Source organism: Scomber scombrus, chromosome 2 (assembly GCF_963691925.1).
Source record: "Scomber scombrus chromosome 2, fScoSco1.1, whole genome shotgun sequence".
Taxonomy (NCBI): Eukaryota; Metazoa; Chordata; class Actinopteri; order Scombriformes; family Scombridae; genus Scomber; species Scomber scombrus.
The window spans coordinates 36,191,179-36,206,000 of NC_084971.1; the positions used below are offsets into that span (position 1 = coordinate 36,191,179).

General features: G+C 40.2%; 1 protein-coding gene across 4 annotated transcripts; it reads right to left on the reverse strand.

Annotated features, from left to right (window-relative positions):
- Positions 1-86: 86 nt before the first annotated feature.
- Positions 87-14,508, reverse strand: LOC133999166 (NACHT, LRR and PYD domains-containing protein 12-like). 4 transcript variants are annotated; one of them, XM_062438361.1, is made up of 12 exons: positions 14,452-14,508; positions 13,099-13,885; positions 9,712-9,837; positions 9,527-9,577; positions 6,870-8,652; positions 6,613-6,786; positions 6,296-6,463; positions 5,213-5,386; positions 4,852-5,025; positions 3,991-4,164; positions 2,316-2,486; positions 87-1,591 (listed from the first exon to the last, which is right to left on the reverse strand). In XM_062438361.1, the coding sequence occupies exons 2-12, from the start codon at positions 13,292-13,294 to the stop codon at positions 1,411-1,413; spliced, it is 3,372 nt and encodes a 1,123-aa protein (XP_062294345.1). In that variant the 5' UTR covers positions 13,295-13,885; positions 14,452-14,508; the 3' UTR covers positions 87-1,410. The 4 variants fall into 4 exon arrangements, with proteins under 4 accessions (XP_062294345.1, XP_062294351.1, XP_062294337.1 ...); XM_062438367.1 differs by lacking the exon at positions 14,452-14,508 and having other exon boundaries at positions 13,099-13,177; positions 13,285-14,304; XM_062438353.1 differs by lacking the exon at positions 14,452-14,508 and having other exon boundaries at positions 13,099-14,304.
- Positions 14,509-14,822: the final 314 nt, after the last annotated feature.

A 14,822-nucleotide genomic window follows, 5' to 3' on the forward strand; every position in this document is an offset into this window, starting at 1 on the left:
TTTCCCTCAGGAGTTGGTAGAGAGCAAAAACAGCTAAGATAGAGAATATTGGACAGAAACATGACTTCAAATGAATGATAATGTTGGTCAGTTAACAAGTTTAATATATCAGTTTAAAGCTGATGATGATTCAGTGGACAAAACATCAGTTAATGCAAGTTTAAAAAAAGAATCAGGATGCATCCAATAATTTACTAATAAACTCTCTTTAAAAATAGAAAACCTCTATATAAGGTTTAGGGATGTGCATAAGCCCATTCTTTTCATAGTCGACTAAGCGGTAGGTACAATCTACAACAAACTGAATATTCGCTGCATGCCAATATTTACAAATAGATAATGTGTCAAAAACTAACTTTCAATATTCATAACAAACAACAAGCTTTAACTGCACAAACTTGTATTAATGTAAATGATAATCAGCCTTCATTTCTTTACACAAACACATTAATTAACAGAATAAATCTTACAGGCTTACAGACCCCTAAAAATATAACAGGTGGAAGGAAGGAAGGGAGGAAGGAAGGAAGGAAGGAAGGAAGAGAAGGAAGAGACAACAAGAAGGAAGGAAGGGAGCAAGGACAGATGGAAGGAAGGAAGGATGGGAAGGATGGATGGAAGGAAAGAAGGAAAAGAAGACAGGAAGGAAGGAATGGAGGAAAGTGGGCCTGTTCTGGCCCACGGGCCGCATGTTTGACCCCTCTGGCTTATTACATTAAAGACGGGCTACAGGCTAACTTACTATCGAGTCAGAGTAGCCGAGGGCAGCAGTATCAGGTTCTACTTATAGCTCCTCCTAGTGGCTGAACGTAGACTACACAGCTCAGTGACTCAATGCAGCAAGACATCATGGAGGTCACAGTTAGACCCATCCTGAGATACAGACAGGTGAGCAGCTTTTTGTCCATGTGAAGCCACCATAGCTCAACTCTGCTCCACATATTTCACACCTGACAACATTATCCTTTACTTTCTGGAAGCTTTTAAACCACGCTGGACTTTTGTGTGTCTTCGTCTGCATCATGTTCCCTCCATTCAGCTAGCTAGCAGGATAACTTACTACCATCATGTTCCCTCCAGTCAGCTAGCTAGCAGGATAACTTACTACCATCATGTTCCCTCCAGTTAGCTTGCTAGCAGGATAACTTACTACTGAGTCAAAGTAGCCGAGGGCAGCAGGAAACATTCACTCTGTGTTTCAGGTTCTACTTCAACACGAGAAGCTTAGAGCTCCTCCTAGTGTCTGGAAGTGAAAATTACTCTCCAGCAGCTGTTAATGAAGCCTTCATATTAGACCCTACGAATGATTGTTAGATTATTCGGTTTTAATGACACGTATCCCTAGTGAGGTTCTCACAGCAGAGTATTTAAGGTTCAGTCTCTCAGTGTCACTCGGGTGGTTTTTGCTGTTCATGTTGGTACCGTCAGTGTCTGCAGTCTGTACTCTTGGTCGTTCAGTAGCTCATACAGCAGCGTCAGACCCGATTCTCCTGGATGGCTCTTCATCAACTCCAGCTCTCTGACTTGAGAAGTGTTCGACCTCAGAGCCGAAGCCAGAGACGCACAGCCGCTCTCTGTGCACTCTGATAACCTGAGACACAAACACATCGCTTTAACATCAAAAACAGCTGTCAGGCTTTCTGTTGAATCATCAGCCATTTAAACAGTGATCTTCATTCATTTAATCCATCATACTCTGTATTGTTTTTCATTATATAAGAATTAGTTATTTTGTACCATAATTACTCACATCATTAACATCTTTCAGTTCTCAGACCATCAGGTAAAAACTTTCCCACAAATCACATATATTAATAATAATAATAATAATAATAAACATTATAACTTTATGTATATTGCATTTTTCAAAAACAGGGTTACAACGTGCAGAACATACATGACATTTAATATATGACACAATGCAGCCTACAGTCTTTTAAAGGTAGAGAATATAAATATTGTGTTTTTTAAGTCAGTGTTTGTGTAACACTGAGCTGAACTGAAGCTGCAAATGTCGCCACAAATGTCTCACCTGACTGTCAGTTTAGTCTTTTCACTGCTAAAACCATCATAATGTCCTTTGCTATATATGATTTAAGTTAACAAAAATGTTGGGTGCTACTTTAATTGTATAGTATGTGTTCGATAAAAGGTGTTGATGAAGCCTTGCTGACAAGAATTACAGTAAACTGTTTTAGCTTTGATGTAAAAAGCTCTCTGAGATGGGAGGAGTTGGAAGACAGACCGCATCCTTTGATTGTGACACCACATTCTTTCATGATGTAAAAAAACCCAAGACATCTGAGAAGTATCACCTGAGTATCTCCAGTCTACACTGGTGATTCCTCAGCCAGTCACAGAGCAGCTCCACCCCCTGGTCCATCAGCCGGTTGTAGGCCAGGTCGAGCTCTTTGAGAGCGGAGGAGCCGCTGAGGGCCGAGGTTAAAGACTGACAGCCGGGCGCCGTTATCGTACAGCATCTCAGGCTGGAAGGAGACATTTAAAACTGTTTTAAGATGAGTTCATTTTGTATTTTAAGTTTCTGTAAAGAAAAAAAAAATAGTATTCAAATTTGAGGAATTTGAGAAATGGGACTACAGTGGCGGTAACGGTTTTAGTGTGAACAAGGTGGAAGAAAGATGACCATGTGTTATAACCAGTCCCTCCAGGAAATTGAGATTTTGAGATTGCAAATTCAAGAAATATTTGCAAAATCTTTAAATGTTGCTAAATTACAGAAACTTTAATAGATGAAGTAAGTAAATCACCACACCACCACATCAAGCTTCTGTTGATTTGCAGCAGTTGTGCATTTGGTGAGGTGATAACTGACCTCATAGCAGCACTCAGCAAGGATTCAGGACAAATCTCACCTGTCAACAAAAATGATGCTGTAGACCGAGCAAAACTATTCCCAAATGTTCCCAAATGAGCTTTGATTCAGACACTCAGAAGAATACAAGCTGATGATGCACACACAGCAAAGATGGACATAATCTACCTCAAACTGTGCACATGAAACAAGATTTTTATGTTGATCAATTTATTTTATTGGCATTTGTGATGTGATGTGCCTATTCACAGTCACCAATAGAGGGCACTGCAACATTGTCATTCTTGTAAGTTTTGCAGTGTCTTGCAGAAGAAGACTAGCTGAGAGCTAAGCTATGCAGCCACTAGTATAACGTGCTAGTGTACTGTTCGTAAATACCTGTATTGAATAAACGGTCAAGTGAAGCTGCATGTGTATGTGTACTTCATGACAGTATTATTGACTGGTTTGATTTGGTGTTAATGAGGTGATTTAATAAAGGTTATGAATGGAACTCAAGTACAGTATTTTCTTTGTTAACCCTCCTGTTGTCCTCGAGTCAAGGAAGGAAGGGAGGAGGAAGGATGGAAAGGAGGGAGAAAGGAAGGAAAGGAGGGAGGAAGGAAAGGAAGGTAGGAGGGAGGGAGGGATGAAGGAAGGAGGGAGGAGGGAGGGAGGGAGAAAGGAAAAGAGGAAGGAAGGAAAGAAGGACAGAGGAAAGAAGGAAGGGAGGAAGGTAGGAGGGAGGGAGGAAAGACGGAAGGACAGAAGGAAGGAAGAAAGGGGGATGGAGGGAGGAAAGAGAGAGGAAGGAAAGAGAGAGGAAGGAAAGAAAGAGAGAAGGAGGGAGGGAGGAAGGACAGACGGAAGGGAGGAAAGAAGAAACATGGTTTTCATGTTCTAAACTCAACATTAAGTCTGAAATATAATTGTTTCTTTGATATGGAGGAAGTCGTTAGATATGACTCTTAAGTGGCAGTAGTTACAAAAATCACATTAATTTCCTTTGCTCACATTTTTTCCAAATACCAGAAATTTTATAGCAAAAAGTCCTGATAAAATATCACAAGCTGTGTCTAATTTTTTAAGAAAAGCAAAATCAAACGTATTTGGCTGCAATAATCAATAATCTAAATCCTGAAGGATCTGAGAAATGTGTTACTGTGATTGTGACTCACTTCAGTGTCTCCAGTTGGCAAAGTGACTCTGCCAAGAGCTCAGAGAGGAGTTGGACGCCGCTGTCTCGGAGGTCATTTCTTGCCAGATCCAGAACCCTCAGGTGGGCGGGATTCGACCGCAGACTGGAAGTCAGAGCAGCACAGCCTCTCGCTGTGAACCGACAGCCGGCTAGTCTATGGGCGAAACAGCTTTCAGGTGTGACTTATAGGTGGTTTCATACAGTGTCAGAGCCCTGTACATGCTAACCTGCCCACAGCCCTCACCCAGTGACTCCACATACAGACTGTTAGTAAGTCTCTGATCTGACCAATCAGTCTGTGGTGAAGTGTCTTAAAATCATTGCTGTTTTGCAGCCAAACAAAGATGGAAAAAAAAGGTCTTCAGAGGAAAATTGAGAAACGCACCCCTTTATCTCAGCTGGTTGGAGGGGTTAGATACCTGTTACACCTTAAACTTAACTATATAATTAAATCTGAAGTTGGCGATCTTATGACACACTCCTGTCAAGTAGCTCACAACAAGAGCAGCTCAGACTGACTAGCAGTATCTCTCAATCATCAACCTTCAATTTGAACTCTTACACATCAGTCTGTCCTGCTGCTTAACTAAGATCAGTGTGCAGTTAGCTGAGATCTGAATCCAGAGATATGATGTGATATGTATGATTGTTATCAGTGTTTGATGTGGGATGTGTGCAGCTGTGAAAAGTGTCATATGAAACTGTATGTTTAATCTGTGCGTCAAACAGAACTACATGATGATGAGTTATGAATGAATATTCAGTGTAAGCTGACAGTAAAGTCGTATCGTATTTTATAATTACACTTTGAGATTTGTTTTAAGAGTGAGGACTGTCTCACCTCAGTTTTTCCATTTTGCAGATTGGATCCTTCAGCAGAGACGAGATCTCCATCACTCCGGCGTCTTCCAGTTTGTTCTCTCCCAGATCCAACTCCCTCAGCTGGGACAGGTTTGAAGCCAGAGCTGAGGCCAGAGCTGCTGCACTCTCCTTTTGTAGGTTTGTCTTGGAAAGCCTTTACAACAATAAAATAAATACATTAAATTAAATAACTCCATGATGTGACGTTTTCAGTACTTTCTCTTCTCTTGCCAGTAAGGACTCCGCTGTCAGAGTGATGTGTCTTATACAGGGCAAAACAGTACGCCAGGGGATTTCCTGAAATGCTAAATTGTCATGTAAAGCCTTGCTATAAAGCTTACCATAGTCTCTCCAGCTGGCAGTCAGGTTGCCTCAAAAAGCCACAGAGATGAGCGACTGCCTGTTCTCCAAAACTGTTCCTGCTCAGATCCAGGTTTTTCAGGTGAGATGGGTTTGAGCGGAGAGCCAAAGCCAGACATTTGCATCCGTCCTCTTTAATGCCGCACTCAGATAACCTACAGACAGGACAGAACAGGATGTCCTTAGATGTGCTGTGGATATTCATGGTTCCCTGACTCTAGTCACCCCCTGATGCTCCTGTGCACCATCAGGGCAAATTGTTCACTTATACACAAGACCCTTGTTGGCAGATCTCATTCCTGCTTCATTAGATCTGAATGTCCCCATGATCTTTCATCTAGCACCACCCAAACTTTACACAGTAGCTCCACTACAGGTAAGACTCTAAGACTACGTTCACATTACAGGTCTTAAAGCGATGGTTCGGCGTGATTTCGACCTAGCGTCAAATGCACCATGACTTCTATCTAACCACCCACTTTTTTTTTCATTTTGTCGCAAACTGGTGGGGTTAGAGCCATCAGCTGAATGGCTTAGTACAGGCGCTAACGGAACCACCAGTGTATCTCGTAAATTACCCCACTAATAATGCCTGGATTGTTATCAAACTTAGACAGTAGTACAAATAGGGTCTTTACTCATAAATCCATGCATTGAAAAGTTTGTAAGTACACCAGGAGTTTATTAAAATAAACACTTACCTGATGGCTTTTACTCTGCTGCTAAAGCTGTAAACATCGTCGAAATCTCGCGCGATCACTGAAATCCCATGTGGTTGCGCGAGATCCCCTCACAGCACGTCTAGAGATCTGTGCGGGATTTCAGTGATCGCGCGAGATTTCAACGATGTTTACAGCTTTAGCAGTAGCAGCAGAGTGTCCGATCTGACTCTAACTGACATGAAGTCCGATCTAACTCTGACTGTTAAGGTAGAGGTTATCAGATACGAGTCAGATCTAGAACCATATGCACGTGGCCCTCATTTGGTCTGCTCACACTTTTGTGAAAAAAAATCAGATCTGAGTCAGTTGGAGGCTAAATAAATTTGGCAAAAGTTACTTTACCTCAGTGTTTTCAAAGAGCATTTGTTGAGAACTTTTGAAAGTAGCTTCAGTCCTCCATCATGAAACTTATTGTGGCTGAGATCCAGCTCTCTGAGATGGGAGGAGTTGGAAGACAGACCACCGGCCAAAGACTGGCATCCTTTGATTGTGACGCCACATTCTTTCAAACTACACAAAAAGAAACATTATAAGTGTCATAGTTACTGCAACTGGTGCTACATTTCTGAACGCTTGAAACTGGAGGAAAATGTATTATTTGGTCATCAATACACATTCACACAGACAACTTTCCTCTGTCCACCATAATTAACACAGACCTGAGTCTCTGGAGTTTGCAGTCAGGACTTTTGAGGCCATCAGAAAGAAGCTTTATTCCAGAGTCCAGCAGTTGATTCCTGCTCAGGTCTAACTCCTCCAGACCAGAAGACTTTGAGCTGAGAGCTGATGAAAGATACTCGCAGCATCTATCAGTGAGGTTACAGTCACTCAGCCTGAAGTGAAAAACAAAATGACTGTTAACATCTTTTAAATATTCTCCTCTGAGCATTTGGGTATGTTGAAGGCAAATACTTACAGAGCGGTCTTTGATGCTTTGAGCACTGGCAGCAGCCTCTCCAGAACTTCATCTGACTTGTAGTATTTCTTCAGGTCAAACACATCCAGGTCTTCGTTAGAAAGAAGCACTTCAAAGGCCAAAGCTGACCAATGTGCAGGTGAAATGTTACTAACATCTCCTAAGTTGTGATACTTGAGGACTTGCTCTACCAGAGACTGGTCACCAAGTTCATTTAAACACTGGAAAAGATTGATACTCTTGTCAGTGTGGGACAGATTCTTGATCTTCCTGTGAATGTAGGTGATTGTTTCCTGGTTATTCACTGGACATCTTAGTTCAAATCCAAACACGTTCTGAAGAAGACTCTGATTCTTGTCCTGTGACAGACCAAGCAGGAAGCGCAGAAACAAGTCCCATTGTCCATGATCGTTGGCTAAGGCCATATCCACTGCAGTCTTGTGGAGGAGGACCATAAGACTTTCTCCACTCAGTGATCTGATTCTAACCTTTGATTGGCTGGGAAGCAGATTTTGTCCACTCTCTATGAAGGTCTCTAACACATAAAGAGCTGCAAGAAACTCCTGCACACTTAAATGTATAAAAGAGTAAACCTCCTGTCTGTGAAGACCTGATTCTTTCCTTATGATCTGTGTACAAACTCCTGAATAAACTGCAGCTTCTTTCAGGTCAATTTTGCACTCCTTCAGATCTTTTTCATAGAAGATTATGTTGCCCTTCTGTAGCTGCTCAAATGCCAGCTTTCCCAATTTCATGATCATGTCTTTATCTCTTTCTTTCTTCCTATCTTTGTCTGTTTCAACTTCCTGATAATCCTTCTCATTTTTCCGTGTTGTCTGGATAATCAGGAAGTGTGTGTACATTTCAGTCACAGTCTTGGGTAACTCACTATCGTGAGCTCCTGTGAGGAGACTCTGAAGAGCCGTGGCTGTAATCCAACAGAACATTGGGATGTGGCACATGATGTACAGAGTTCTCAACGGCTTTGACTGAAGATGATCGCAAATCTTTTGAGCCACATCGTTGTCACTGATTTTGTTTAGAAAGTACTCCTCCTTCTGCTTTTCATTAAAGCCTCGTACCTCGGTCACTCTGTTGATGAATTTGGGAGGAATCTTACTGGCTGCAGCCGGTCTACTTGTGATCCAGACCGAGGCTTTGTGAAGCAGTTTCCCTGAGATTAAGTTGGTCAGTAAGGCGTCTACTGTTGTGGTCTTTGTAACGATGCGGCATATCTCATTTTTCTCAAAGTTGAGCGGGAGTTTGCTTTCATCCAGGCCATCGAAGATGAACAAAATACTACAACTTTTGTAGTCTGAAGTTTCCAAGTCCAAGTCAAAGTATTCAGCTATTAAACCCACAAGACTATAAAGCTTATCTTTTATTAAATTCAGGTCTCTGAATGTGAATGGAAATATGAACTGAAAGCTTTGGTTTGCTTCTCTAACTGCCCAGTCATGAGTGAATTTCTGCACAGCAACAGATTTTCCAATGCCAGCAATTCCCTTTGTCAGAACTCTCTGTGGAGGCTTGTCTTCGTTTGGTAAAGCTTTCAAAATGTCATTGAGTTGGATTTCCTCCTCACTTGTACACCTTCTACATTCTAATACAACAACTTCATGTTCACTATTAACCTCCCCACTGCCTCCCGCTGTGATGTATAACTTTGTATAGATCTTGTTCATAGGAGTTGATGATCCATCTTTCTCTGTTCCTTGAAACAGATTCTCTGTTTCATCTTCAAGGTAAGATTGTAGTTCTTCTTGGCACCTTTGGATGTTTTCTGAAAGATAAAAATATAATTACATAAATAACAGTTATTTGCTCATGATCCTCCAAGTTAGCAAAAATGTATCTGTGCATGTGTGTGCTGTTTTTCAGACCAACTTAAAACAAAAACCCAAGAACCACATCGGGTCCAGACAGAGTGCCTTGGCCTTGGCCCCTTTCTTACAAAACTCTCTTTTTGTTTCTGCAGACTAAAGTTCCTCACTGATCTATGTGGGATAAATGTGGGTAGTGCTGTTTACATCTGTAGACATTATCCGGCTTTTTCTACTGAAGATGTGCTCAGAGTGATTTTGTTTCTTTGGACAGTGTCCATCTGTTCTTGTCCTTGACCATCTCGACTTACTCCTTATCAGACATAAAATATGGTTTGTTTCTTTGTTTATCTGGTGTGCTGTGAAAGAAACAAGCAATAGGAAAATGTGTGGGGATTTCTTTCATGAGGTTTTGATTTGTTGAACAGAAAATGAGAAATATGCATGACAAGAAATATGCTGTTAATGTTCTTGTGTACAATTCAACTCGCCTCATTTATTTCTCATTAACTCAATATTGATACCGGTTGATATAAATTAAATCCCAGCCTGTTATGTCTACCTTTGGAAGTGGAAAAATAATTCAAATTCAAAAGGGGAGTGAAACACCAACATTAATAGTTTATCTTAACTGCTTTCTTTGGGCTGTAAAATATTCAAAATCACCACAGGTCTCATTAACAGTTGGCAACTAAGTGTTACTTCCTCTTCCACACTTTCATAAGAATCTAATCTAATTATCTTTTACTAGTAGAAGTTAAGTGATTTTCTGTCAATTTGTTGTGAAAAATCTATGTGAAATAGGTTCATATGTGTCTTTAAACAGCACAGTACCTTTGGTTTTGGGAGAAGCAGCGGTCTCGTCTGTCCTGGCAGGAGCTTGAACTGAAACAGAAACGACATACCTTGTGAAAAGCAGGAAAATTAAAGGCATTGTGGTGGTAATATTTCGGGCAATTGCATAATTAAACATACATGCAAGTATTTATCTGACTTTTAAATTCAGGGGAAACATTTACCATATGTGTTGTTGATATTCGTAGTTATATTCCCTGTAACATTAACACCTGTCAGCTGAGGTTGGTTGATGATAGATCCATGCTGGGCGCTGATTGTTGTGCTTTCTGCATCTCTCTGAGTTGTAGCTGAATGAAAACAGACAAAATGATCAGAAACCAGGACCTCAATTTCATTTGGTCAACATAGGCAACATAGGCTCCACGATAGAAAGCGTGCTGGCGTACTGCATCACGGTGTGGTATGCCGGCTGCACAGCCAAGGACAGAAAAGCCCTGCAGGGGGTCATCAAGTCAGCACAAAAAATCATTGGCTGTCCCCTGCCCTCCTGGAGGACATTGCAGACTCTCGGGGGCTAAACAGGGCAAGGAAGATCCTGTCTGACCCATCTCACCCCGGCCAAGGCCTCTTCAAATTTCTGCCCTCTGGCAGAAGATACAGGGTCCTGAAAAGCCACACAAACCGGCTCAGAAACCCTTTCTATCCCTATCAGGCTCCTGAACAGTTAACCACCCACCCCCACCCAGCACCTTTACTCAGCACCTTGTATACACTACAGTATTCAACACCTACCTCAGGTTACATAGGCATAAGTGCAATATGTGCAATAGACTGTGTATGTGTGTTTGTGTGTGTGTGTATAAATAGCTTTTAAAGTATTTCATTGTTTTTATGTATAATAATTATTTTGACTATTTTGCACCACGGGAAGAGACCCCGTACCAATCTCATTGTGACACCTGTTGTACAATGACAATAAAGGATATTCTATTCTGTTCTATTCTAGAGATTATGCTTTGTTAGAGTTTATCTAAGGACCTAAAGGATCAAGAGCAAATAGATCTCTGCAAAAATGTGATAAATGGGACTGACACCTCCTCCAAGAATCGTCAGGTGTTCACAAAAGAAAACCTGCCGTTGTACACTCCTAACATTAATAATAATTATCTACAAACCAGCTGCAAAGATATTCAAAAAGCATGAGGCTGCACAATCACTGACATCGTTTAAGTCAATATTCAAAAGACTTAGAAGGTACTTTCATTAATGCTAGCACACTTTTGTATGTTTTATTAGTGTTGTTTTTAAGTGCTGTGTATTAACTTCATTGCACTTCTGAAATGTGTTCATCCTGGTTCAGCCATGTAAGGCACTTTGTAATATGTAACTACTGTATAAAGTTTATTATTATTATTATTAATGACTGTCAACCAATAAATGTATCAGGCATCACACAGAGCAGGTGGCAATCGCTTCTTCAGTCAATTTGATGAAACATCTGACAGTCTCAACAAACACTGAATACTAACGCTTCGGAAACTTGAGGTAAAGGAAGAGTTTATTGCAAAATGACTATGAGACTGCATTAGACTGTGTTCTCATTATTGTGTCCGTTCACCGTGCAGTATCTAAACTGCATGTGTAAGGAAATGGAACAAGATAAAATAATAGATTATGTAAGCTTTTAATCTGCCTCTAGGCTTCAGAGGAACATTTGTGCTGCTCAAGCTGCTGCAGAGCAGGAAACTGAAGACTGGCCACAGAGGAAACCTGCTGATGAGTCACAATTTCTGAAACCTTTCTGTGTCAACACAATTTTGTAAAATCAGAAGTTGTAAAATCAGAAGTCAGCTGACTGGTAAATAAGAAGGAACATTTGACCTGCTGAATTGAAAAAGGCTGGTTTGACTTTAATCTAATTTATTGGGCTTTTGAGTCTGATTAGTGCAATTTTGTGAGTTGGAAAAATAGGATAATGAAAATGTGAATTTGGGTGAAATTTATTTTAAAGCTTTTTTTCTTTCACTATACTGTATTAGGATCTAATCTATATTTTGAAAAAAACTCCACTATGCTTACACAGTGATGCCTGAGTGGTTAACGTTTGTTCCTGAGTACATATGTCACTTTGTATAAAGAAACAAGTACACAATCTTAATATAGATAAAAAAAAGTATTATCCTGTATTATTGGGGAATAAAAATAACCTACACCTTCAGTTTTGACCAATTAAAATGTCATTAAAATGTGAATATAAAAGGCTTTAGCCAGCGTAAAGGCTGTGCCAAATGATACAACGGCTACTTTGGTGTTTCTGATGAGAAAGAGTCTTCAGTGACAGATGTTCTGGTGCATGATGATAACCTGTGTTGGAACGGCACTCTTGAAGGAACCATGCCATCCTAGTACATCTACAGGTGTTGACAACAACTGGGTTTTTGGCAGTGGGGGCCCCTTGGATGAATTTGTTTCCATTAATCAGATTTTCACTCGATCAGTGTCCAGATCATTTGAGATGCACAAATGATGCTGGGTAAAGTCATGATTAATTTATACGGTCTCAAAGCTGTGGGGGGAGGAGAGTTCAGGCTGGAGAAGTGCCAGGTGGATGACTTCTTGGTAAGATGTGATTAATTACTGACCTTTGATAATTATGCTGTTGCCGTTTCATGCAACTTAAACCATTAAATGCACATATACATACAGGTGACAGTGGGTATGCACTGAAGCCTTGGCTACTTACACCATTAACCCTCAGGACAACAGATGTGCTGTAATGTGGGGCACAGTCGTGCATACTCTGTGGTACAGCGTTGCAATGTGCTTTTTAAAGGGAGATGGCTGTGCTTAGATGCCACAGATGGTAGATTACTCTACCAACCAGTCGTATGCTGTGTTGCACAATCTGGCGGTGAATTATGCACTCCTCTTCCCACCTGAACCTATCACACCTGATGCCTGATGATATGTTGCATACTTTATTGTCATTGTTCCATTCAGTCACATGAGAGGCTGAAAATTCCTGACTCTCGGGTTTGATATGATTGACATTATTTCCATTTTCCCTGATATTTAGACTAAAACAATTTCCAGTATTCAAAAGGCACCAAGATCATAATCTGGGTTATTCAATAATTAATTCACATATAATTCACAATATGTGTTTGTCAAACAGATATTATCAGATATAATATAAAAGGAAGCAGAGAGAAAACACTGCTGCCCTGTCAGTGATAATTGTGCATCTTTATTAGTATCAGCACAGTGAACATGCGTGTAGAAACCAAACATCAAAAGTCAATGCAGCTGTCAAATACCACTGCATCTCTCCACACAGGGACTAATGTGAGCGACTAATACAGGCTGAAAAAGACTCAAGTAGGAGAAACATAGATGCAATTTAAGAGACCTGGAATGCACCCATAGTCTGAAGCACTGTTGTCTTTTGCCTACAGGCAGACATGTTAATTCATGTTCATGATCAAAACAACATGTTCAACAAAACAAAAGAAAGACTCTCAGAGTCTGTGTCTTTTGGTGTTTTAAAGCTACAGTTCCCAAAAGGAAGTCAGAGTACCTAACAAGGAATGTTAAAGTATTTTTCTTACCACATTGTGATGTTGTTGGAACCACGGCAGACGGAGACTCTGCTTTCCCCTTCCACATTCTTTCACCCGACACCTCAGACTTCAGTAAAGAAGAAACGTTGCACAGAAAACAAAACACATTAAGATTCAAACTAATTAAAAAGTCATTGAATGTTACAAAGTCTCTTCCTGTGTTTATATACTTACTGTCAGTCATCGTTTGATTAGAGGAAGTTGAATGAAACCGAAGTTACTTCCTCCTCTTTTCATTTCAACACATGAGACAGCAGGAAGTGATTCAGCTTTATGTTCACACCCACTATTATTCACTAGCCCCCCCCCCCCCCTCCCATGGAGACATCTGCATGTTTTCTCTCCAGTTTACAGTTTTTCTCAGTTGCTTTGACTCAATTCTCAAATGACAGTTCAAGTCACCAAAACAAAATGTACAGAAGTGACATTTTATTCCTTATGCACAACAGAAAGAACATTTTTCATACTTTGTCATTTGTCTAAATGTGCTTAAACATTTGCAAATGGTAAAAAAGTACAATTGTCTTCAGCTATTGGTCATACATGTCTATGTTTATACAGCTCAGCTTTGCAGGACTTTGTGGAGTGGTGTGGAAGCTCAACATAAATAAGACCAAGGAGATGATTGTGACCTTTCCCCCAAACAGAGACAGATGGCTGAGGCAGTCAGTGGAGATTGTGGAGGAATATAAATATCAGGGAACATTCTTCGACAACTTGCTGAGGTTTTCCTCTAACACAGAGGAAGGTTCAAATTCTGCACTTCTTCCAATGTCTGACAACAGAAAAATATGTAAATGAGAAAGACTATAGGCAAAATTCAGAAAATAAGATCCATACAATGCACATAGCTTCCAGAAAAGTCAGTTTAACAGATCACAACAACAACAAGCAAACAGGTGGTTATGATCTGCAATCTACTCTCAGAACAGAGCTAGAATACATTATATGATACTCCCATAAAGAGGATAAGACATGCCTCTATGTATAGGTCAAAAATAGAAGAAACATAGCAAGTAAGACCGTAACAAACAAACACATCAACAATTCAGTCAAACATGAAGTATGAATGTATGAATGGAAAAGTAAAGAATAACATGTTTAATATGTTACTTGCCAAAAAGGAAACGACAAAAGCAATTACAACTCCAGTGAGAGATGACATGAGAACAACTACATAATGAATTAATTTACATTAAATCAATTGCAAATAAATACAGTAATGTTTATACATTCACAAGTAAGTTTCAAGCCTCAGAGACCTGGGATAGTATGGTAAAACATAGATGGCTATTAAAAGATCCTTTGCTATGCTTTGAGTAGAAAAGTGTCTGGAGTTACCTGCTCCGGTCTCTCCCTGTCCTGATGGTACAGTGACAGTTTATTTTTTTCTAAACCAGGAAGGCTCAGACACGCCATCATATTTACTTAGAGGGATGGACTCATGCACTCAGACTTTGAACCTTTCTTATCAAGTCAGTGCACACTCATCGCTGTCCTACTTTAAATTCAGTGTTTGATTGTTTTCTGACTGACCTTTTAAATATGTTTTGCATACTTCCTTTACTAGTACTCCATAGCTTTAGAACTGCACTCCAATAACACGGTCAGACTCTCAGTGGACGGTAAAAAGAAAAGATCAAAAAGCAGAGATATTGTCTTCTTTTAAACCACAAATAATTTCTCCTTGTGAAAACTTGGTGCCTACATTA

Excerpts from the sequence above, each read along its gene's own strand:
- LOC133999166 (XM_062438361.1), bottom strand. The coding sequence starts at position 13,294 with ATGACTGACAGTAAGTATATAAACACAGGAAGAGACTTTGTAACATTC. Across the intron at positions 8,653-9,526 it reads TGCTTCTCCCAAAACCAAAG|AAAACATCCAAAGGTGCCAA; the intron begins GTACTGTGCTGT and ends TTTATCTTTCAG. Across the intron at positions 5,387-6,295 it reads TGCTCTTTGAAAACACTGAG|GTTATCTGAGTGCGGCATTA; the intron begins GTAAAGTAACTT and ends TCCTGTCTGTAG.